Source organism: Peromyscus leucopus, chromosome 5 (genome assembly GCF_004664715.2).
Source record: "Peromyscus leucopus breed LL Stock chromosome 5, UCI_PerLeu_2.1, whole genome shotgun sequence".
Lineage (NCBI taxonomy): Eukaryota > Metazoa > Chordata > Mammalia > Rodentia > Cricetidae > Peromyscus > Peromyscus leucopus.
The window spans coordinates 62696198-62720838 of NC_051067.1; the positions used below are offsets into that span (position 1 = coordinate 62696198).

At 44.1% G+C, this 24641-nt stretch overlaps 1 protein-coding gene across 1 annotated transcript in view; it reads left to right on the plus strand.

Annotated features, from left to right (window-relative positions):
* Nucleotides 1-513: 513 nt before the first annotated feature.
* Nucleotides 514-24641, plus strand: part of Dhtkd1 (dehydrogenase E1 and transketolase domain containing 1) — a 38983-nt gene continuing 14855 nt past the window's right edge. Inside the window, exons 1-9 of the mRNA XM_028891729.2 lie at nucleotides 514-785; nucleotides 8354-8509; nucleotides 10520-10731; nucleotides 11716-11910; nucleotides 16745-17014; nucleotides 18181-18352; nucleotides 20724-20922; nucleotides 22951-23263; nucleotides 24428-24512. Of these exons, the coding sequence (XP_028747562.1) occupies nucleotides 632-785; nucleotides 8354-8509; nucleotides 10520-10731; nucleotides 11716-11910; nucleotides 16745-17014; nucleotides 18181-18352; nucleotides 20724-20922; nucleotides 22951-23263; nucleotides 24428-24512 (1756 nt within the window). The 5' untranslated portion in view covers nucleotides 514-631. The remainder of the gene's footprint in view (nucleotides 786-8353; nucleotides 8510-10519; nucleotides 10732-11715; nucleotides 11911-16744; nucleotides 17015-18180; nucleotides 18353-20723; nucleotides 20923-22950; nucleotides 23264-24427; nucleotides 24513-24641) is intronic.

Here is a 24641-nt window from a genome sequence, read left to right on the forward strand (position 1 = left end):
GAAACTCTCTTGAAAAACCAGGAGAAAAAAAAGGGGGAGGGGCATGGGAGTAAGGAAGGAGGATCATTGAGAGCAAAGCATGAATGAAAATGCAGCAATGAAATTCATCACTTTATAGGTTAACTTTAAACAAGATGGTGAAATTGAGTTTTCTTCTTTCCCCCAAATCCTTTCTTTTTGTATTCCCACCCACCCCACTCCACCCTTTTTTTTTTTTTTTTTTTTTTTTCCTTTCTGTAAGGAAAACTACATTGCTGTACTCTGGAGCTTCAGGCAGAGGGTGAATTTTAAGGCGGAGACTTCAGGATGTACATATAGTTCTACTTTAGCACCAGAAAGCTGTTGGGTTGCCAGCCTTGCACAAGGTCCAAACCCAGAAGGCCTTTGGCCCTGGAATCGCCCAGGGACCAGTCTGGATACTGGGCTTAGCTACGCCTCCGGTTCCAGCCTCTGATTGGCTCTGAGAGGCCGCCCCCTTGACCAATGAAGCCCGGGGGCGTTGTCCTGGGGGCGGATCCTCTGGCTCACGTGGTGCCTTCAGGGTCTCCCTCATCTGCGACCCTGACTCTGACCTCGGCTGCAGCTCCTGTTTCTTCCATTCTTCCACAGCGTCTTCGGGCCCCGACTGGACATGGCTTCGGCCACTATGGCAGCTGCAAGGAGAGCGCTCTGCCTGGCTGTCCCGTTTCTCCGGCGCGGTTACCAGACGGAGAGGGGCGTCTACGGCTACCGGCCTAGGAAAGCGGAGAGCAGCGAGCCCCCAGGCGACCGTGCACGCCCCTCAGGTTAGGGATGCGGCCGGACACTCTTGGTGGAGGACACCTGTGCGATTTGTGGTGAGGTGCTCTTGAATGTGGGTCCTGGGCACCTGGGAGCTTCTGGCCTGTCTGTGAAGGAGCAGCTTGGGAGAGCTGAGGAGACAGTAGGAGGAACCGTGGGAGTTGTCAGTGTCGAGGTCACCCCACCCTCCAGCTTCCACAATTGGGCACCCCTGGGCTTTGTTTCCACGTAGTCTCCCTGTCTTTCTTGTTGGGTCCTAGTTTGGGAACGGCTTCTCTTTTCCATTCCTCACCCATCAACAAGTGGGGACTTAGCTCTTTGTGGAGATGGGTCTGTGGAAGGAGACACGTTCCAAGATCTCCCAGCTCTTAACCAGTCTGTGGAAGGAGACAGGTTCCAAGATCTCCCAGCTCTTAACCGGATGACATATTTCCAGGGCCAGCTAAACATACAGATGACGTCTCTGTGCTACTTGCAGGAGGGCAGTTGGCACATGATCATAGACAACAGTGGTACTTTTTGTCCCTTGGATCTAGCTAGCCTTTTACTTTATTTGCGATTTAAAACTCTGCTGAACTCGCAACCATGTAGCTGGTGTGTTTTGACGTATTAGCCAACGTGAATATCAGTTTTTGGAACTATGTTGCAGCCTCGTGTCCAAGAATAATTTCGAGTATTCGGTTTGTGCTACAAAGTTAAGTTATTCTATCATTATTTGTTCTCATACAGTAGAAAAATGCAGGTTATTGGAGAAAACTGTTGGCATCTTTAAAAAAATTTTGCATTTACTTGTTTGTTATTTATCGTTCATATTTATTTATGTCCACAGAAGGCATTGGATTCCCTGGAACTGGAGGTACAGATGATTGTGAGCCAGCATGTGGGTGCTGAGAATCTAAACGTTCCCTTGCAACTGTGCTTTTAACTACTCAGCCATTTCTCCAGCCCCAATTAGCTTCTTGTTTGTCTGAAACAGGGTCTCATTATGTAACCTTGACTGGTGTGGAACTTGTGTAGACCATGCTGGCCTCAAACTCCTAAGCTCTGGAACTAAAGGTGTGTGCCACCCCCACCCCAAATTGGTGTCTTTGATCCTAATGTTAATGTTGACAATCCCCTCTATCAGGCTTGGTACATGCCTTTAATCCTATCACTGGAGAGGCAAGGGCAACTTGGGTCTCTGTGAGTCCAACGCCATCCTGTGTTACATAGCAAGTTCCAGGCCAGCTGAGGCTACATGGTGAGACCGTTTCCACTAAAACAAAAACAAACAAACAAATCCTCTTTTTAAAAAGCACTTTTAAAAAGTGCTTGACCAGACCCTTTGCCTCTTCACACATTGGAACCTTAGTTATTTTGCTCTTTATCTTGGGACCATTGAAAATATATCTCGCATCTCTCTTTTGTGTAGCCCTGGCTGTCCTGGAACTCACTCTGTAAAGCAGGCTGGACTCAAACTCAGAGATCCACGTGCCTCTGCCTGAGTGCTGATATTAAAAGTATGGGCCACCACACCTAGTTGTAGACAAATTTTTTTTAGGGAAAGCATTTTGACCACCTAGATTGTTAATTCTAGCTTTACAAGGCTATAGATATTTTCTTTCACATTGCAAATTCAACGTGTAGATTTTTTTTTTCTGTGTTGTTCAAACCGATAACCCTACTTGCTGAGCTCCCTGTAATTCCTACCTATTATTATTCTTTTTTTTTTTTTTTTTTTTTTTTTTTGATTTTTCAAGACAGGGTTTCTCTGTGTAGCTTTGCGACTTTCCTGGGACTCACTTGGTAGCCCAGGCTGGCCTCGAACTCACAGAGATCCGCCTGCCTCTGCCTCCCGAGTGCTGGGATTAAAGGCATGCGCCACCACCGCCCGGCTCCTACCTATTATTCTTAAACTTATATGTCTATTAATAGTGATTTTGGTGCTTAGAATGCCAGTTCCTTACTCTGGATCTCTTCTCTTTACCCAGATTCTGATTCAGTGACCTTATATGAGGTTCAGAAACATGAACACCCCTCCCCCTTTTCTTTTTATAGTGTTGGAGATCAAACTGAGGGCCTTGTGCATGCTAGGCAAACTCTGTACCACTTAGCTGCATATCCCCTCAGCCTAGGAATTATGTGAGTGTGTGTGTGTGTCCACCTTTGGCTAGTCCTCAGGGATATGTTGTATGTGAAGGGACAAAGCCTTTAAGGTTGTTTGTGGACACTCGATGTACAGCTACTGTGATTGCCTTTGAGCTTTTCTTTCACATCCTACGGACCTAATGAATTATGCTTGTCATGGAAAACCCTAGGCTAATAGTTACTTTTTGGAAAATTATATGAGAACCACTTTGGGGACTTCAGGCTGGAATGGTTAGAAAAACATCTCTGCAGTTGATTTTATGTGTAAGTCCTTCTCTCTTCCCTTATCATCAAATAGCTTTCCACATCCTCCTAACAGAGAACTTGCTTTATTATGAGATACCTGGTAACATCTGAAAGTTCAGTGTTGAATTATAACTTCAGGTCATGGGTATGAGTTTATGTGGGCTAGGGACACTGTGAAGGAAGAGCAAAGTCAATGATGGAAACAGTTATTTGTGTCACAGTTGCAGTATCTGGCTTAAGGAATTTTGTTGGGAAGGATAATAACTTTTTTTATTTCTTAATCAGTTGCTATGCAAGTATAATCTTGCTGGGTGGTGGTGGCACATGCCTTTAATCCCAGCACCTGGGGAGGCAGAGGCAGGTGGATCTCTGTGAGTTTGAGGCCAACCTGATCTACAAAGAGAGTTCCAAAATAGCCAGGACTGTTACACAGAGAAACCCTGTCTCAAAAAACAGCAACAACAAAAAAAAGAAAGAAAGAAAGAAAGAAAGAAAGAAAGAAAGAAAGAAAGAAAGAAAGAAAGAATGAAAGAAAGTGCAATCTGGATTAAGATCCAGAGTAATAATTTTCTATTGTGGTTCATATATTTAATTTTGGGGTATTTATAAAATAAAAGACAAACCCTTCTGGAAATGGACATGTTGACACTTCAGAAGTGACACAGTGGCCAAGCTAGTGACACATGCCTGTAATTCATTCACAGGCTGAAATAAGAGAATAACAAGTTCAAGGCCAGCCTTGACTACCTAGCAGGATTGTGTCTTAAAGGAAAAGCACCAAGAGAGAACAAAGTCAAGGCTGCTCCAGGCTGTACAGCCTCGCTCCCTTTGTTACCCTTCATATGTTTGTCTTGGTTAAGTCAGCTCCTGCCTAAACTGCCCATGCCGTTCCCTAAGCCTTCCTTTGTACGGAGGATTGAAGGAAATATTAAATTTGCCTTTAGAAACCTCTTGGATTGAGGTGATTGTTAGTGTTTCCAGCAGTTAAACTTTGACCCAGGTTGAGTGTTTTTTTGTAGTTTACTCTTGGTAATGGCTTGTACTTTAGCCTCTGGAAACCTTAGTTTCTAAGTCATTTTATTTTATTTTATTTTATTTGTGCTTGGTATCAAACCTAGAATATTATGCATCAATTTTGGTTTTATTTACTTAAATTCCCAATTTACAGTGGAGGTGAGGTTAAGAGTAGTGATTCTCACATATAAATTTTATCCTGAAGGAATGTAGGTTTATTTATTTATTTATTTTGGTTTTTCAAGACAAGGTTTTTCTATGTAGCCCTGGCTGTCCTGGATCTCACAGAGTTCCTCCTTCCTCTGCCTCCTAAGTGCTGGAATTAAAGGCATGAGCCACCACCATCTGATTATTTTATTTTATTTTATTTTTTAGCATCTTTTAAAAACTGGGTTAGAAGCCAGGTAGTGGTGGCATGCGCCTTTGATTCCAGCACTCGGGAGGCAGAGGCAGGTGGATCTCACTGAGTTGTAGGCTAACCTGGTCTACAGAGTGAGTTCCAGGACAGCCAGGGCTACACAGAGAAATCCTGCCACCAAAACAAAAAACAAAAACAAAAACAAAACAAAACAAAAAAAAACCAAAAACAAACACACACACAAAAAAAAAAACAAAAAACAAAGAACTAAAGATTGTGGTTACTTTTCTTATTTACATTACAAGGTACATGGCAGAAACAGGTCAAAGGAGGAGGATTTATTTTGGCTCCCGTTTCAGGGGAGACAGTCCGTTATGGAGGGAAGGCACAGCAACTGGACAGCACCGTAGCGGCAGGAGTATGAGGTGGCCACTGCTTACGTTTTGCTGGATCAGGAAGCACTGACTGTGACTCTAAAGGCCTGGCCCAACGGGCCTACATCCACCAACACTAGTCCCCATAGGTCAGATGCTCTCCAAACAGCACGACCTGCTAGGAACAACACGTTCAAATACATAAATCCATAGGGAACATTCAATCCCATTCAACCTGCAACAGAGACCTTCAAGAGATGGAAGCCACTGGATTCTAGACTAAGGCTGGTGGTTACTGTCTCTGTCAGCGAGCTCTGATAGTTGAAGTGAGGTTGTGGGGGTGTTGTGTATTACAACTCACCGTGGCCTTTATTGGAATTGTAAAGAAATAGTTTGAAGAAACTGAAAGCATTAGTGATTTTCAAAACTGTAGAAAATTCTAAAATACTAATGCAGATGCAAAACGTATACAATTTTAGCCCTTACACTTAAAAAGACAGCTTACTGATTTGGTTCTCAAATCATTTTTTTTCTGTAGGTTCAAGACATCCCTCTTCAGCTTTTGCTATAACAGATGAAGGACAGGGATTGGCCTCAGTGGCAGAATGCCTGCTTAGTATGCTTGGGCTCTAGGTTTTATCTTAAGGGAAAAAGTGTGTGTGTGTGTGTGTGTGTGTGTGTGTGTGTGTGTGTGTGTGTGTGTGTGTGTGCTCGCGAGCTCACATACATAATGGAACGTTGAAGTCAAATATACTTATGTTCAAATTCCAGCTTCTTTATTACCAGTGTCACTTTTTAGAAATTACTTAACCTAACTGGGAGGTGGTGGTGTAGAGGTGATGTTGCGTACCTTTAATCCTAGCGCTTGGGACACAGAGAACTCAGGGATCTCTGAGTTTGAGGCCAGCCATGGCTACATAGAGAAACCCTGTCTCAAAAGGCAAAACAAACAAACAAACGTGTTAAACAGGGTAGTACATGCCTACAATCCTAGCACTTGAAAAAACAGTCTGGATATGAGGGGAGGAGGCACATACTGCCCACAGAGACCAGAAGAGGGTGTCAGATCCACTGGGACTAGAGTTGAAGGTTGTGAACTGCCATGTGAGTGCTGGGAATTGAACCAGGGTTCTCTGGAAAAGCAGCCTGTACTCTTAACTACTAAGCCATCTCCCCTGTGCCTGACTTTTAATTAAAACACCAAGTTTAGTTTAAATTAGCTGATAGTGTACTTCATGCTGGCTAACTTGGCATTTTCCTTCTTGAAATAGAACTGTGGTCAATGTGCCTCACTACCATTTTTATTTATAGTAAACAACAAAGTAATCAATGTAGATTGATGTTTTTACTATAGTCTTTTTCATAAACATTTTTGTTTTCGACAAGTTTCTGTCAGTCACAAGCAACAGAGCCCAGCTCTGGCTATCTTAAGCAAAGAATGCTATCTGAAAACTACAAGGGTGTCTCCTCAAACTAGAGGACATGTTCAGCAGTTAAGACTCAGGAAGGGAGCAAACCAGAGCCATCTCTGGCCATATGGCATACTGTGAACCTGCCTAGCTGCTGGAGTGACGCAAAGATGTCCTCTGATGATAACATCCCTGCTCTCTTCTCACTGTACCTGCTGTGTGTGAAGAGGCGAACACATAGAATGCAGACTGAAGCATTTGTATTGCTGGGAAGCCATTTCACGGCAGTAATTGTTCATAAAACAGACATTTGAAGAGCTTTGATTTTTGAGACAGGGGCTCACTATGTAGCCCTGACTGTCCTGGAACTCATAGAAAGTCACTTCCTCTCCTCTGAGTGTTGGGATCAAAGGCATGTACCACCACATCAGCCTAACTTTACTGGGATTAAGCAAGGGCCTCACACATGCTAGCCAAGCTCTCTTCCACTGAGCTGTAGTCCCGTTCCCTGGTCTATATGTGCTTTGCTTACTCTGTAGCTCAGGCTGTGCTGGACCTCACTGTGTAGTCCAGCATGGCCTTGAACTCATAGCAATCCTCCAGGATGCCTGGATTGCAGATGTGAGCCACTATGGCCGGCTTATCTGTAGTTTTGCACTATGTGAGTGACAAGAGGATTATTAAGGTTCTTTCTTTGTCTACAGTTTTATAAAATAACTGTGTCTGGAGTCTATAAGAAGAGAGCCAGTAAGATGGCTCCTGGGATATATGAGCTTGCTGCCCAGCCTGAGCACCTGAATGTGGCCCCTGGAACTGTCACGGTAAAAGGAGAGAACAGATTTCTGCAAGTTGTCCTCTCACTTTCACATGCATGCATGCATGTGCCCCTTGCCAAAATAATAAATGCACATATTTTAACAAGGGACATATGAGGTTAGGTATTTGGCCTTATGGTAGAGTACTTGCTTAACAAATGTGAGGCCCTGGATTTTTTGTTCTCAGCACTGATCAGGGGAAAAGGAAATGTAACATTGATTTTGGGGTTTTATCTAGCTTTATTATTGCTATTGTTTTTGTTTGTTTGAGACAGGGTCTTACCATATAGCCCTGGCTGGCCTAGAACTTACTATGTAGGCCTTAATCCATCTGCCTTTGCCTCCCAAATTAAAGGCAGGTGTAACCCCCAACCAGAGAAAAAGATATATAGGTATAGATAGATATAAATATATATCTATGTCTAGATAGATAGATAGAGAGAGAGACAGACAGGTGGATAGTCTCATTTTAAGTGTATAAAGGTTTTGCCTGTATGCATGTATGTGCACTATGCATGTGCTTGGTGCCTGAAAGAGCCAGAAAAGGTCTCTGAGTCTCCGGAAACTGAAATTACACATGGTTGTGAGCCGCCATGTTGATGACCGTAGTTGAACCTGGTCCTCTGCAAGAGCAGCAAGTGTTCTTAGCTGTTGAGCCATCTCTCTAGCCCTGTTTTCTTGTTTGTTTGTTTGTTTGTTTGTTTGGTTGGTTGGTTGGTTTTTTTGAGACAGGGTCTCTCTGTGTAGCTGTCCTGGAATTCGCTCTGTAGTTGGCCTTGAACTCACAGAGACCCACCTGCCTCTGCCTCTACCTCCTGAGTGCCACCACACCCAGCATTAGCCCTGTCTTTAATGTTCAGTCTAAGATCTAAAAACACCTGTACTAGCCAGGAAAGAAAGGGGACAATGTCTTTAATGTCAGTGTAGAAATAATGCTTCTCGGTTTCAGATGTTCTTTCCTAATGTTTATCACATGTGCAGTTATTATTACAAATATGCGCTCATGGTTCTAGCTCCTTCCTGTATTCTTTTGTTTTGCTTCCTTGGACTTTAGCTACCATGAGATAAATTTAAGAAAGTAAGTGTGCTTACCTAGCATCTGACAGTCTTTAACCCTGAAATCCACTGGTGGTGTGAATAGGAACTGCGAGGTGAATGTTCTTCTGTGACAAGTGTTTCTGTGGTTTCTGAGCATCTCCTCAACTGTGCTATTTCATTCTTCCAATGTAGTTGATCATGCCCTTGCCAGGCTGGTGACAGTATATTGTGAGCATGGCCACAAAGCTGCCCAGATCAACCCTCTCTTCCCTGGACAAGCCCTGCTGGATATTGTGCCTGAAATCCAAGCCCTCGTACAGACACTGCAGGGACCCTTCACTACCACAGGTAAGGTGGCACCTGGGTGTGAGAGGGGAACTGTCAGATGAAGTGTCTTGTTCTGTTCTTGAAGAACTGGATGCCCTGGATTAGAGATTCCATCAGGTGAAGGGACAAAGAAGGACACACTGAGTTGTCTTCACATAGGAGCTGTCTTGAAGTTCTAGAGTGGTCGTTTCTCTGTGGTTAAAAACATATAGAGCAGGTTGACAAGATGGTTCAGTGGGTAAAGGTGCCTGCCACCAAGTGGTATATACACAGCAGAAGGTGATCTCCAGCTCCCAAAGTTTCCCTCTGACCTTCATACACCGTGTGTGATGGAATGCACATGTTGTCTCCCCATACATAATAACAGTATTTAAAAATCCAAACTTGTAGGTGCCAAACATTTTGCATATAGAATGCTGACTCGTTTTCATAACTGTACCTAAAAGTCATTATTACCATATTTAGTTTAAATATGATGTCTTAGTTACTTTGCCACGGCTGTGATAAAACACACTGACCAAAGCAACTTATGGAAAGAAGGGTTTGTTTGGGCTTGGGGTTCCAGAGAGATAAGAATCCATCACCATTACAGAGGGGAAGTGTGGCAGCAGGCAGGCATCAAGCTGGAGCAACAAGCTGCGAGCACACGTCTAGGAGGGGCATCTGGCTTTGAAAAATCTAAAAGCCCGGGCTGGAGAGTTGGCTCAGAGGTTAAGAGTACTGACTGCTCTTCCAGAGGTCCCGAGTTCAATTCCCAGCAACCACATGGTGGCTCACAACCATCTGTAATGAGATCTGGCGCCCTCTTCTGTATACATAATAAATAAATAAATCTTAAGAAAGAAAGAAAGGAAAGAAAATCTCAAAGCCCACTCCTCGTGACACACTTCCTCCAGTGTGGTCTCCTAAACTACACAAACAACACCGTTTCCTGGGGACCAAGTATTCCAATGTTTGAACCTATGGGGATTTCCTCATTCAAACTACCACAGAAGGAAACAGATTCAGAGAACTTAAGGAATATGTAGGTGCTACCTGGCAGAGGCAGGAAAACATCCTAGGTCTGATTTCATTCCAAAGCCTAAACCCCCTCATTCCAGTTTCTTTCCCAGCCTGGGCACTAAAACAACAACAAAGCAAAACAAACAAAAACAGTGTGCCTGGATCACAAGTCATGGTTTTAGGGTTTTATCTCGTGTTACTTATATTATTTTATTAGTATTATTGTGGTGTAAGGATGAGATCTGGGATCCTGTGAATGCCAAGCAACAGCTCTACCACTGAGATGTACTCCTATCCCAGAAGTTTCAAGTTTTAGTTTGAAATTACTATAGTATCAAAACTTGCATAATGTGATAGAGCTGTGTCCTTGAGAAGGTCCTCTCCCTATCTCATTTTCTACCTATGGCCATCAACCATAATTTTAATTTTGCTTTTAGAAAAGGCCGAGATGGCTCAGAGGCTGTACCTCAGTGGCAGAGTACTTGCTTGTTATGTGAGGGATCCTGGATATAATTTTCCACAATCTTTTTTTAAAGGAAATAGGAATAATCATTGATAGTGATTCAGTCTGTAGTGGAGTGCTCAGAATTGAAGCAGTAACACTGTTGTTCTGTTCCACAACTTATCTTCTGTGTGGTTGATTATTGTTTGAAATGACCCCTTTTGTTGCTGGAGGGCTTCTCTCCAGGTTCCCCAAGCCCCGTAGTCCCACAATCCACGTATAAAATAATCACTCAGACGCTTATATTACTTATAAACTGTATGGCCGTGGCAGGCTTCTTGCTAACTGTTCTTTTATCTTAAATTAACCTATTTCTATAAATCTGTACCTTGACACGTGGCTGGTGGCTTACCAGCGTCTTTACATGCTGCTTGTCCTGGCGGTGGCTGCAGTGTCTCTCCTCCTTCTTCCTGTTTCCCCAATTCTCCTCTCTCTTTGTCCCGCCTATACTTCCTGCCTGGTCACTGACCATCAGTGTTTTATTTATATAGAGTGATATCCACAGCACCCTTTGTTCTGTTTCATAGGACTGTTGAACATGGGCAAAGAAGAGGCTTCTCTTGAGGAAGTACTAGCCTATTTGAACCATGTCTACTGCGGGCCAATTTCTATTGAAACCGCCCAGCTCCAGAGCCAGGAGGAAAAAGACTGGTTTGCCAGAAGGCTTGAGGAGCTGAAAAAGGAGACATTTACTACAGAAGAGCGAAAATACCTGGCAAAACTATTGCTAGAATCTCAGGTATAAAAAGTATCAGCTAGGGGCTGAAGAGATGGCTCAGTGGTTAAGAGCACTTTCTGTTCTTCTAGAGGACCCAGACTCAATTCCCGGCACCCACATGGTGCCTCACAAATATCTGTAATCCAGCTTCAGAGGATCCAATACCTATGGCCTCTGAGGGCACCTGCACTCATATGCACATCCTGACATATAGATACAACTATAAAAATTAGAAATGGTAAAAACAAAGGTAGAAATAAGTATTCGCCAATATTAGTGGACCAAGTCTTCTTCTCACTTCCTGCACAGATAGTTAGCTACTGGAGAGAGGAAAGGAAGACGTTAGACCTTGCCCCTGTCCCTCCCCATTGCTTCAGCACATCAGACTGAACAGCGCTTGACCCCAAGCAAAGCAGATCACTAGACATTTGAGCTGTTGGTTTTCCTCAGCATCAAAGTCTGTTAATGTTTTCATATGCTTATTTTATAAAACTTAATAAAGTCCTTAAGACTGTACAACTCCTTTTGTTTCCTGGAGAGATTGATAAACTGTTCAACAGATGTTCTCAATGTCAGTTAGTGGAGCCAAATCATCGCCAGGGCTGTGGTAAGGGCTCAGGCACGTCAAACTGATAGGTAGCTGCTTCCCACCAGTTTGAGTAGTTGGATAGTGTTACATAATACCATAGAGCCTCTATGAAAACTGTTATGTTGGGCAAGGCAGCAGAAAGCTAAGCCTGGCCTCAAGTCTGGAAAACAAATACATAAGGAGGTTGTTCCCAGATACATGACTCTACCACTCAGATTCTTCTCTTTACAGCTTCTTCTGTGTCAAGGGTCCTTAGCAGAGCTGTGCTATGTCGTGATGCCTCTCTCCGTGGATGTGTAGTGAAGGGACAGATATGACCACTGGAATAATGTGGGGCCTTCTTACAACACAGAGTTTACCTTCCTTTCGCCCGAGCACTTGACTGTCTTCCAGCAGCTAATATGTCTGTTCCATAGGAGTTTGACCACTTTTTGGCCACCAAGTTTGCCACAGTGAAGAGATATGGAGGTGAAGGGGCCGAAAGCATGATGGGCTTTTTTCACGAGTTACTGAAATTGTCAGCCTATGGCGGTATAACTGATATCATTATTGGGATGCCCCATAGAGGAAGGCTGAATTTGTTGACAGGTCTTCTGCAGTTACCCCCAGAGGTAAGGTTCCTTTCTATGTCTTTTTTGTTGTGGTTTGTTTGTTTTTAAAGTCCATGTCTTTTTATAATAATTTTTTAGCTTTTTTTAAAAAAATTATAATCCCATCATTTCCCCCCTTCCTTCTTTGCCTTTCCTACCCTCCCATGTACCTCCTTGCTCTTCCTCAAATTCATGGCCTCTTTTTCTCTATATATACCCTACCCTATTCCACACTCCTATACTCCTAAATATATCAGACAACCCTCTCGGTCCGTATAATGTTACGTGGAAGTATCTGATCTTAGGGCTAACCACTTGGTATTGCGTAACCAAATGGAGGCTCTTCCCTGAGGGAAGACCATTTCTCTCACGCTCAGCATTCCTCAGCTGCCTGTAGTTCTTCGTCTCAGGTTGAGGGCCCTGGAGCTTCCCTCCTTCCATGTTAGCATGCCCACTGATGTTGGTTAGGTCTTGTTTAGGTGGCCATATTGGGGAGACTTCATGGACGTAGCTTTTCTGATATCTCTAGGAGACTTACTGTGGTTCTTGCCAGAGTAGGACCGGAGCAGAATAAAACTGATGGTGGTAATTTCCTTTAGAAACTACTGGAGCCTGTGAGCCATTAGTAGGGAGATAGCTTAGTGAGTGGGTGGAACTTTATTCTGACAAGTAGAACTGAAGTTGACTTTTCTGTAATGTGCTCATGGATTCTTTCTTCTCCCAGGGAAACTAAAGGTTAGTTTGCTTCTTCAACATGCATGGTGGTCAAAGAATGATAAGTAAAGTTGTCCTTTGCCCTCCCCACCCCAACACACACACACACACACACACACCACATAAAGAAAAAATAAAGTACCTGGTGGAGCACAGCACATTGTTATCGGCAGTGTTAGCACAAAGCTTAGGTTCCGGCTACTGAAGAATTGGCCATGTCTCAGTTCCCTTTCTGTTTCTATGAAGAGACAGCATGACTGGGGCAGCTTACATAGGAATTTATTGGTGGCTTGCTTACAGTTTCAGAGGGTGAGTCCACAAGCATCATGGTGGGGATGGAGCAAGGCAGCAGGCATACGGACAGGAATGATGCTGGAGCAGCAGGTGAGAGCTTACATCTGACCCCCAAGCACAAGGCAGTGAGAAGACTAACTGGGAATGGCTCAGCTGTTGAAACCTCAAAGCCCACCCCCGCAGTGACACACCTCCTCCAGCAAGGACACGCCTCCTAATCCTTCCCAAACGATTCCATCAACTGGGGACCAAGCATTCAAATATGAGGCTATGGAAGCCACTCATTTAAACCACCACAGACCAACCATGGAAGCCAGAGGCAATGGCTTCAAGGGTCTAGAAGGCAGGGGACTTCATGGGAACATCCCATGTCCGGCCCTCCAGCATGTCGTGGGTACTTACAGCTGCCCCTTCTTTTAGACCTAGGGGCAGGTTTGGACTTCTTAAAATATCCTTTCCCATGATCAGATGCACTTGTTGCTGTGAAATAAACTAGCATCCACAACCCACTTGCAGTGGCTTTTGCTGAGGCTGACAGGAAGGCCTGGCTGACCTGCCACCCATCAGGATTAGAGGGACAATGATTTAATGGCTGCTCCAGAAGCACGCCTCCACAACCTGTATGGTGTAGGTGCCCTAGAGACTCCCAGAGGACTGATGATTTGAGCCCGCTTTACTGTCCCCTGCCCCTAGACCCGAATCCCCAAGATAATGGCTGCTGGACTAGAGCTGGTCTCTGGATGGCCTGGCTCACTGCATTTTCACTTCAGCACTACTGTTGTCATAGTGGCCCGCCTGTTGGTCCTGTTCATGTGGTACTATTATCTATGTGTGGAGAGTAGCCCCAGTACCAGGCCTTGTTCAACTCCATCTTACAGAACATAGATACCAAAGGACTGCATATTGGTGCTATGTGCTACCAGTGTTACAGTGCATGGGATTCTCGGTCACATTGAGTACGCTGTACTGAAGATCTTATCAGGGTGGGCATCTGAACGTGAGAGCAGGGCTCTCTATCCAGAAGTCTGGGATCTTCTTTCTCTCTGACCTCTGGACCATACCTTACTTCTCCCAGGATGCCTAGAATCCCAATGTGAAGCTGATAGAGTGGAAATTTTAGACTTTCTTCTACAATATTCTCATAAGCATCTTCTCAAATTGAAGCCTCCCACATGTTGGAAAGTACACAGCACTCTCCACAGGGATGTTTCACCTTTTGCTTTGTCAACCAGAGTGTTTGCATCCCTAGGAATTATCAGAAGTACTATGGATGTACCACTGTATTAGAAACAGTGTTTTGGGGAAATGCACCTCTCTGTGCTGAGCCCCAAGGCTGTGATCACAGAGCACTGTGGACCCACCAACATCCATGGGTGTTTCCTAGGTCTCAAGACTCTCAGTGTGTGCTAGCTGGAAGGGTGGGTGAATCAGTACTGAGTAGAAGGCAGCTGCTTGGTCTTTGACTCCTCCTTCCTTGTGTGATATGTGCCACAAAAGTTCGACCAACAATAACTGCGTTTTTGTGGTGGATCTGTGGTATCCCAACATCGCAGCCGCCAAGAAGGCCCTCAGCTTCATCTTGGGTCCAAGGATGATGAGAACATTTCCAATGCTGGAGCCTGCAAGAGGGGCCCAGGTGGACTGTAGGCAGTCCAAACCAGAACCTTTGCTCAGAAACCAGCCTCAGCCAAGTGCTCTCCAAGAGGTTTCCTGTCATGACAGGGCCCTCTTTCCTTCTGTCACTGGGCAGGAGAACATTTAGTGCATGCTTCCTAGATTTATTTTCCCTCCCAGTTATTTGTTAGGATACTTTTCTAGCCTGCAGTGAGTTCCTTTGGCAGTAGGCAGGCTTCATGTTCTTCTCAGTCCATGATACAGACCCATTTGATTTTTTTCAGTGTCCCAGAGCTAGTGACACCCAGGGAACCTTTCCTGTCTTAGGGCAGGGACAGCCTGTAGCCCACACTTCAGCTGGCTTTAGGAGAGGCCTAGACAACCTGTCGCCATCACTCCTAACTGAGACCTATCTGGGCTATGGAACTTCCTATACAGCTGAAGGTGTCTGGAGAGCTGAGAAGGGCTTCTGGGTCAGCCACAGAGTATGGATCTGCTTGCCTCACTGCCTGCTGAAACCCTAAGGCTTGAACAGGCCTGGGAATAACCCATTGCTAGGCTTTGAGTCTACTAGAGTGTCTGTTGGAAACCACCTTGCAGCCACATTTCAGGAAGCGTTTTTCTGGCAGAAGAGTCCCAGATCTTACTAGAGTACCCACTGTGCTTTGGGTTTGTGTTTCCTATGAGTTTTTAATCTATGTGTACATAAATGTTCAATTGCTAGGTTCAGGGACAGTGGAAGGGTCAATTGTGTATCTCTGTCATTGTGCAGGTGACCCAAGCCAGTGTGTGTGTGTGGGGGGGGGTGGAGACAGACAGACAGACAGACAGACAGGCATAGACACAGAGAGAGACAGAGAAAGAACAAACACAGGTGAGAACTACAAACTCTGAGGACTCATGGTCACCGCACTGGGTTTTTGGTTCCTATAAAGACACACCGTTAGCACTGTGAAGGAAAGGCCCAAGTTTAGCTGGTATGTGTGAGTGTCACCTCCCCACCATCTTCAACATCCTTTTGGGAATGGTGTCACATGGACAGTGTCTAGAGTAGATTGAAGTCGGCAGTTCATCGTATCTGCAGGACCCATGTTAATGTTCAGATTCCGCAAATAAGCAGAATCTAGTGGGAAAAGCTGTGAGGTTTGTACATGTTTGAGTGAGATGGCCCCTGGCTTTCTCAGTGATGAGGAGGGAGAAGGAGGCAGACACATAAGGCTCTTCTGCACTCATCATCTCAGTGGACATCTCAGAGGTGCATGGTCCCAACACATCCTAAGAATCCTGCACGTTCCCTCCAGGGACCTGCCTCCTGCACTTGGGTGACATGACTGGAGAAGTAACATAAAGGAGTTTGCTGAAAACCCAGAAAAAAGAAGAGAAGAACTTAGAAAAAGTAGATATGGGCGGGGAGACGACTCAGCTGTTGAAGTGCTTGCTTGCAGCATGAGGACCTTATCACTCCAGAAGCCATGGGGAAAAACCCAAGCAGCGTTTAAAAAATAGTCAGTGGAATCAATAGCTTCAGAATCAATAGCTTCTTTGAAGCCATAGTAATGCTTTAATATGGTTAAGACTGCAGAAATTTCAAAGAAGAAATTTGGTTGGGTAGAAAGCTAATTAAAATTTCCACCTCCCTCAAACAGAGTTACAAAAAGACTAAATTGTGGTTTTTACAGAGATGATACAGTGGTTGGAATCACTGCTAATGATTACATATTTTAAAAGTTACATAAGGCAGAGGTAACTGCTATTTATCTTGGGTTAGATTCCTCTTAAAATATTGTCTCTAGAATCTGGAGAAATGTATAGGTAGTTAAGAACCCATTTGCAGAAGACATGAGTTTAGTTCCCAGTACCCATGGTGGTGGACCCCAGGGAGTCTTACTGGAGTGTCTGGTGGAAACTACCTACCAGCCACATTTCAGGGAAGTGTTTCTCTGGCAGAAGAGTCCAATTTTTTCTGGGCTCATGTGCACTTACACACAGGTACACATACATATATACAACTAATTAACAATAAAAATAATGTAAAAAAATGGTGACACTCATTTGATTCTGAGGACCTCCAAGTGATTCTGAGTGACCCAGCAGTTAGAACTCTGTACCTATCTTTGACTGCATGTTTGTAATAACTATAAAAGAATATACATAATGCTTATCTTTCTTTAAGCTCACCTTAGACTCCACTGTAATAAGACTTGTTTGATACCTTATATGTTTGTTCTAATAGCTGATGTTCCGTAAAATGCGAGGCCTAAGTGAATTTCCGGAAAATGTCTCAGCCATTGGAGATGTCCTGTCCCATCTGACCTCCTCAGTGGACTTAGACTTCGGTGCCCACCGTCCCCTCCATGTGACGATGCTGCCCAATCCCTCACATTTGGAAGCTGTTAACCCCGTGGCTGTGGGGAAAACTCGTGGCAGGCAGCAGTCTCGGGAAGATGGCGACTACTCACTGCATGGTTCCTCTCAGCCCGGGGACAAAGTCATTTGCCTTCAGGTACTTGAGTCTGGGAAAGGGAGAAAGAGGAACCTGGAAATGATGTCTGGGTTGGGAGATGGAACAGATGGAACAGGAGATTGCAGATGTTCAAGTGGAAAGTGAAGTGAAGTGACATTTTGAGAAAAGAGGATTCCGGGGCTTAAATATTTTTCTGAAAATTTCCACGATATGTTTATTATTTGCAGCAGGTTTAGAAAAAAAGCTCCCCACCCCACCCACCTTGTCTACCAAGTTTCATGGTGATATTTTAATCTAGCAGCTTTGAATATTCTAAAAGATTAGCATATTTTAGACATCCTTTCATAATAACATTTTGATTTTCTAAATAGTACTTTTCTACTTATATGTGATTGTCTTTCTTCCTGCACCTTGGCTTTCCTGTGTGCCATCACCTTACTCTCTTATATTCATGATAGCAGGCAGGATTCGGAGGAGATGGGAGCTGCTTCTCTCTGTCTCTTTTCATGGGTGAGTGACGGGAGAGGAAGAGTTCAGAGGTGTGCACTGTTCCTCCTAGACTTGTCTGTGTGTGATGTGTGTGGGTGTATGCATGCCACAATATGCATGTGGCAGTCAGAGGACAATTTTGTGGAGTCAGTTCTGTCTTTCTACCTTTATCTGGGCTCCAAAGATCCAACTCAGGTTTGTTCAGAAAGGACTCTTACCCTCTGTGTCATCTCATGCTCCTGTTTCTCATACCGTAAAGCTATTTTCACGCAAAATTTCCTAGAGCTGAAGCTGGACCTGTAGCTCAGTGGTAGAGTGCTTGCCTAGGAGGCATGAGACCCTGGGTTCAATCCCTAGCACAGAAAAAAAAAATTCCCTAGAATGATGCTTTCACTGCATATGTAGTAGCCATTCCTCCCGTGGTGCTGGTGTAGAAGCTAGGGTGCTTGTGGAAGTGAGGAGTCAGATTCGGGGTGGGGTGGATGAAGTGGTACAGTGTTAACAAGGAGAAATGATAAGGTATCTTTGAAAAGTGCTGTGAGATGAGTTTAAACACCCTAAAGTTTTAAAGTCCTGAAACACACATATTTTTAGGTCTGGAGAGTCAAGAGACAGTGGTTGTTGGTATTCCTATTAGTATTTTAAAACAGTCTATTTCAATCAGAAAATCCAAGCTGATTAATTCCTTATTTTCTCCATCTCACACACGTTTTTAGGTTCATGGTGATGCTTCCTTCTGTGGTCAAGGGATTGTTCTTGAAACCTTCACGCTCTCTAATCTCCCACATTTCAGAATTGGTGGGAGTATCCATCTAATAGTCAATAACCAGCTGGGTTACACCACGCCAGCAGAAAGAGGAAGGTCTTCCTTATACAGCAGTGATATTGGTATGTAGCACATTAGACTTGACATTGCTATGCTGGTCAGACCAGGAATTTGCAGAGAAACTTCTAGTTCATTCAGAGTAATGAGTCTTGCTTGTTATCCCGTTTTAATTCCTGGAGATTGTTATTATGTAAACCAGGTTGGCCTCACAAAGATCCACCTGCCTCTACCTCCCTGTCTTAGTTATTGTTCTATTGCTGTGAAGATACACCATGACCAAGGTAACTTATAAAAAAAGTGCTTAACTGGGGGCTTGCTTACCGTTTCAGATGGTGAGTCCACGACCAGCGTGGCCGGACTCATGACAGGCGGCAGGTGGGCATGGTGCTGGAGCAGTAGCTGAGAGCTCACATCTGACCCACAAGCATGTGGCAGAGAGAGTGAGAGACTGGGCCTGGCGTGGGCTTTTGAAACTTCAAAGCCCACCTCTAGTGACAAACCTTTTCAACAAGGCCACACTTCCTAATCCTCCCTAAGCAGTTCACCACCTGGGAATCAAACACTGGAACATATGAGCCTTTCTCATTCAAGCCACCACACTCTCAAGTGCTGGAATTAAAGGTGTGTGCCACCACTACCAGCCATTTTAATGTTTTGAAGTAGGATATGGTCAGTGGTTGCCAAAAGTTACCCAATTAACATTCTTTTTTTTTTTTTTTTTAGTTTGAGTATGCTATTTATTTATTTTATATAATATTAGTTGAACACAAGGCATCGTGAACTACACACTACCACAGAACTGCATTAGAGCATTATGCACACTAGTTAAGCACCCTTCCACAGAGCTACAGTTCAGCCTCAACTGTCAGCTTTTTTTTTTTAAAAAAGATTTATTTATTTATTATGTATACAGCAAGTATGACTGCAGGCCAGAAGAGGGCACCAGATCTCATTACAGATGGTTGTGAGCCACCATGTGGTTGCTGGGAATTGAACTCAGGACCTCTGGTAGAGCAGTCAGTGCTCCTAACCTCTGAACTATCTCTCCAGCCTCTCAACTGTCAGCTTTTAAATCAAAGAATATTAGACAAGGATGGCGCTGAGAGCGTTCAATCCCATATTGCTTACACAGCCAGTTGGTTTATCTGGTAGAAACCAAAGAGCAGTGCCGTCGGTACAATACTAGAGTAATTACTTTTGGACTATTCAAACTTAGAGTGCTCAGAGTCTCAGTAAAAAAGGCTGTGTTCACTCAGTAACTTTGCTAAAGTAGTCTAGTTGGAAATAAGCTGTAGCCAGGCAGTGCTGGCTCACGCTTTTAATCCCAGCACTTGGGAGTCAGAGGCTGTTGGATCTCTGTGAGTTCAAGTCCAGCCCAGTCTACAGAGAGTTCTAGGACAGGCAGGGTTACACAAAGAAACCCTGTCTCAAAACAAACAAACAAACAAAAAGTTGTAAAGGATCAAAGTCAACTTATTTTAATCTGTGGAAATAACATCTTAGCACAAGTCAGGACTTTCATTGTCTACCCCTAGTTCATAAACTATTATAGGCACTGTCAGCCAATTCTATAACTAGAGTCTGGACTGGATGCCTTTTAAATTGTTTGGCACAGGAAAGATAATTTCCAGAACTCTCTTGGGAAAAAAACTTTTCCTAGGATTCATGCTTTAATGACCTTTTGTCTCATGAAAGAAGATAATAGTAATGATAACAATAACAAAATATGTGTTAACTGTCATTGTACAAGGCACTTTCAAACACTGACACTATATTCCTTTGTTCCTTGACAGTGTTACTCAGAGCCCAGACTGGACTCATTTATAATTTATTTCTGAATTTTTATCTTATTTTTATTGTATGTATATGGGTGTTTTGCCTGCTTGTATGTCTGTGCACCATGTGCATGCAGCAGCTGAGGAGACCAAAAGAGAGTGTTGGATCTCACTGAGACTGCCATTACAGACAGTGTGAGCTACTGTGTGGGTGCTGGGACTCAAACCCAGGTGCTCTGGAAGAGCAGTCAGTGCTCCTAACCATGCTCTCTAGCTTCTAGACTGAGATTTCTACCTTTTCCAAGGTCACACAGTTAGTCATAGAGCTGAGTTTAGTCAGCTGAACTCCAAAGCTTGCATTTTTTTTTTTTTTTTTTTGAGACAAGGTTTCTCTGGCTGTCCTGGAATTTGCTATATAGACCAGGCTATACTCGAACTCACAGACATTCTCCTGCCTCTGCCTCCCAAATGCTGGGGTTATAGGTGTGCACCACCACCCCACCACCACTACTACCACCCAGCTTGCATTTTTAACACCCAGGCTAAACTACCTCTGCATTACAGGGCTGTCTTTCCACTTAGGCAAGTAGGTCTTGGGAAATGGCTAATATTAGCCCATGCTAACTGGCCGTTTTTATCTTGGTCTTGCCTTCTTTAGGAAAGGTGGTAGGCTGTGCCATCATCCACGTCAATGGAGACAGTCCAGAGGAAGTGGTCCGAGCCACACGACTTGCTTTTGAATATCAGCGCCAGTTCCGAAAGGATGTAATTATTGATCTGTTGTGCTATAGGCAGTGGGGTCATAATGAGCTGGATGAACCTTTCTTCACCAACCCAGTCATGTACAAAATCATCAGGTACCGTTGGAATCTTCCTTTAATACACAGGCTAACCTCCTCCTCCTCTTCCTCAGTCAATCAAGCAGTCATTTTTTGTGGTAGTGGAAATTCAAATTAGAGCTGTGTGTGTGTGTGTGTGTGTGTGTGTGTGTAGGTCAGAGGACAACTTGTGGTGTGTTGTGGGAGCCCGTTCTGGGGTTCCTCGTGGCTTTACCCAGCAGGTCCGAATAGAGGATGATCAGAACCACGGGCCTGAGTGCAGGTGTCTGAGATGGTCTGCCCTTGGCTGTGCTGGGGGAGGAGGTCTTTTGCTCCACCCCTTGGCGTCTCTATAAAAACCCTGGGCCAGAGACAGTCGGGGCCCATTGGAATAGGTTCCAGGCCCTCTCAAGGCTATCCTTTATTTTCTATCTGTTTATCTCCGCAAGATTCTCCGCTATAAATCCTTCTATCTAATATTTCCTGCTGATTGCACTCAAGAAAACTCTGGGAAGCTGTGGGGGTGGTGGGTAAACGCCCCACAGTGTGTGGTGGTTGGTTCCCCCCATGTCGGTCCTTTGGAACAGACCCAGGTGCCCATATCAGTGGAGCCATTTTGCCAGCCTGTGTTCCCCACTGTTGTCTTCTTTTGTGTTTTGTTTTATTGTTGTTGTTGTTTCTAGACAGGGTGTCTCTGTGTGGCCCTGGCTGTCCTGGAACTCGCTCTGTAGTCCAAGCCGGCCTCGAACTCACAGAGTTCCACCTGCCTCTGCCTCCCAAGTGCTGGGATTAAAAGTGTGTGTCACCGCCACCTGGCTCCATTACCTTCTGATGGATACTCTGAAGTGGGATGAACAGCTAAACTGTGCCTGTCCTATAGAAACCAGAGTGGTCGTCCTTCAAGGCTCAGAGTGCCCCATATTCTTCATACTTCATGTCTCCTCATTAAGTAGAGAATGGGCAACTGTGCTTACTTAGCAGATAGTAAGACTAGGTAAGAGGACTGGGTAAAACCTTGCTTGAAGCTAGATAGTAGTACTTTGGCAGGATTAGGAGTAGGACTTCCATGATTCCTTTCTTTAAACTGTACCCAAGGACCTGCTTCTACCTTGAGAGGAAATAGCTTGAGAAATTGTTTTTTAATTTGTGTGTGGGTAGCTTGGGGAGAGAAGTAGAGTCATCTTCAGGAATGCCACTTACCTTCTTTGACACAGGATTTTTTTAGTGGCCTAGAGTTTACCAATTAGATTAGACTAGCTAGCATCCACAGCAGTTTTATTTAATTTTAATTTATGTGTGTTTGTTTATCTGTGTGAAATTGTATACACATGTGTGGGAGCAGGTTCCCACAGGTGTCTTGTCCCTTAGAGCTGGAGTTACAGGCATTTGTGAGCCACCTGACATGGATGCTGAGATCTGAACTCAGATCTTCATGAGAGCAGCAAACATTTCTAAACTGTTGAGGTCTACCTCCATCCCCCTGCAGTGTTTTGAAAAGAACAATTCTGTAACATTTAATATATTACAGTGTTTTACAAACACCATCTATCTAGTTCCAGAACATTTCGTGTGTGTGTGTGTGTGTGTGTGTGTGTGTGTGTGTGTGTGTGTGTGTTTCGAGACAGGGTTTCTCTGCATAGTTTTGGTGCCAGTCCTGGATCTCTCTCTGTAGACCAGGCTGGCCTCGAACTCACAGAGATCCACCTGGCTTTGCCTCCCGAGTGCACCACCACCGCCCGGCCATTTCTTCTTTCTTTCTTTTTTTTTAAATTTATTTATTTATTACTTATATAGTGTTCTGCCTGCATGCCGTAAGAGGGCACCAGATCTCATTATAGATGGCTATGAGTCACCATGTGGTTGCTGGGAATTGAACTCAAGACCTCTGAATGCACAGCCAGTGCTCTCAACCTCTGAGCCAACTCCCCAGTCCCACCAAAACATTTCTCAAGTGACTTTTAAAGGTGATAACATCCTGCAGTGCCCTTGGCAATGATTATCTCTTATAATTGTATGTATTTGATTGACCCTGTCTCCATCCCTCACGCCCCATCTCTTTTCCAACAGAGCCCGAAAGAGCATCCCTGATACCTATGCAGAGCATCTCATTGCCAGTGGACTCATGACCCAGGAGGAGGTTTCTGACATAAAAACCTCCTACTATACCAAGTTAAATGACCACTTAACCAACGTGGCCCACTACAGTCCCCCAGCCACTAACCTGCAGGCCCACTGGCGGGGCCTGGCACAGCCAGAAGCACGCATCACCACCTGGAACACAGGTGTGCCTCTAGAGCTCCTTCGGTTTATTGGTGTGAAGTCCGTGGAGGTTCCAGAGGAACTCCAATTGCACAGCCACCTTCTCAAGATGTATGTTCAGGTGGGAAGCCTTGACTTTGTGCACTGGTGTTTTGCCTGCATGTATGTGTGTGAGGATGTCAGATCCACTGGGACTGGAGTTAAAGACAGTTGTGAGCTACCATGTGGGGTGCTGGAAATTGAACCTGGGTCCTCTGGAAGAATAGCTAGTGTTCTTAACCACTGAGCCATCTCTTCTACCCTACTTTAGAGAACTCTTACAAACAAAATGCACTCATTGTCTGGCTTAAATAGAAAATTTGGGGCTGGAGAGATGATCTAGCAGTTAAGAGCACTGGCCGTTCCCTCCTAGGATCTTGGTTCACCTCCCAGTACTCACATGGTAGCTACTGTCTGTAGCTCCAGGTCAGGGGTCTGACCCCTGTTCTAGTCTCTGTGGGCATCAGGCACATACCTGGTATGCATAAATACATGTAAGCAAAATACTTATACATGTAAAATAAAATAAAAATAGATAAATATTAAAAAAAATCTTTTAAAAAAATTTACATTATGAGTAAATTTTCCTCTCTGCTTCCATCTCCTCAAACCACAGCAGAGGTGACCACTACCTGAGTCAGGCTTATTTTGCCTGTTTTAAAACTGTGTATAACACATGGAGTAATTTCCTACTAGATATAAAGCCCTGGGTTCAGACCCCAATGCTGAAGAAAAAAAGACAAAGGAAAAAAAAAAGATGGAAAAGGATGTGGATTCTTTTAGAAATTATTTTTAAAAATAGATTTATTCATTTTATTTTATGTGTGTGAGTATTTTGTGTATATGTGCTACCTTTATGTTTGGCACCTGTGGAGGTCAGATGAGGATGTCAGATCCCCTGGAACTGGAATTACAGATGGTTGTGTATTACCATTTGGATGCTGGGAATTGAACATGGGTCCTCTGCAAGAGCAAGAAGTATTCTTAACTGCTGAGCCATCTCTCCAGCCCTCAAGATATGTTTTTTTTTTTTTTTTTTGAGACATGGTATCTTTGTGTAACAGCCTTGGCTGTCCTGGAACTCACTCTGTAGATCAGGCTGGCCTGGAACATGCAGAGATCCACCTGCCTCTGCCTCCTGAGTGCTGATATTAAAGGTTTGCCCCACCACTGCCTAGCAGGATATAGATTCTTAAGAATTTGTTTTATTCTCTTCCTTTCTTTTCTTTTTTTTTTTTTTCTTCAGTCAAGAATGGAGAAAGTGAAGAGTGGAACAAATTTAGACTGGGCCACAGCAGAAACCCTTGCCTTGGGCTCCTTACTTGCTCAAGGTACGACATTTCTGTTTAGCTGCACAGCTGGTAGGAGATGCTCTGAGCTACATTTGTTATACATGATCTTCTGAGTTTCAGTGGCCACTTGTCGCATTCATTGATTCAAGGGTTCTAAAATATCTTACC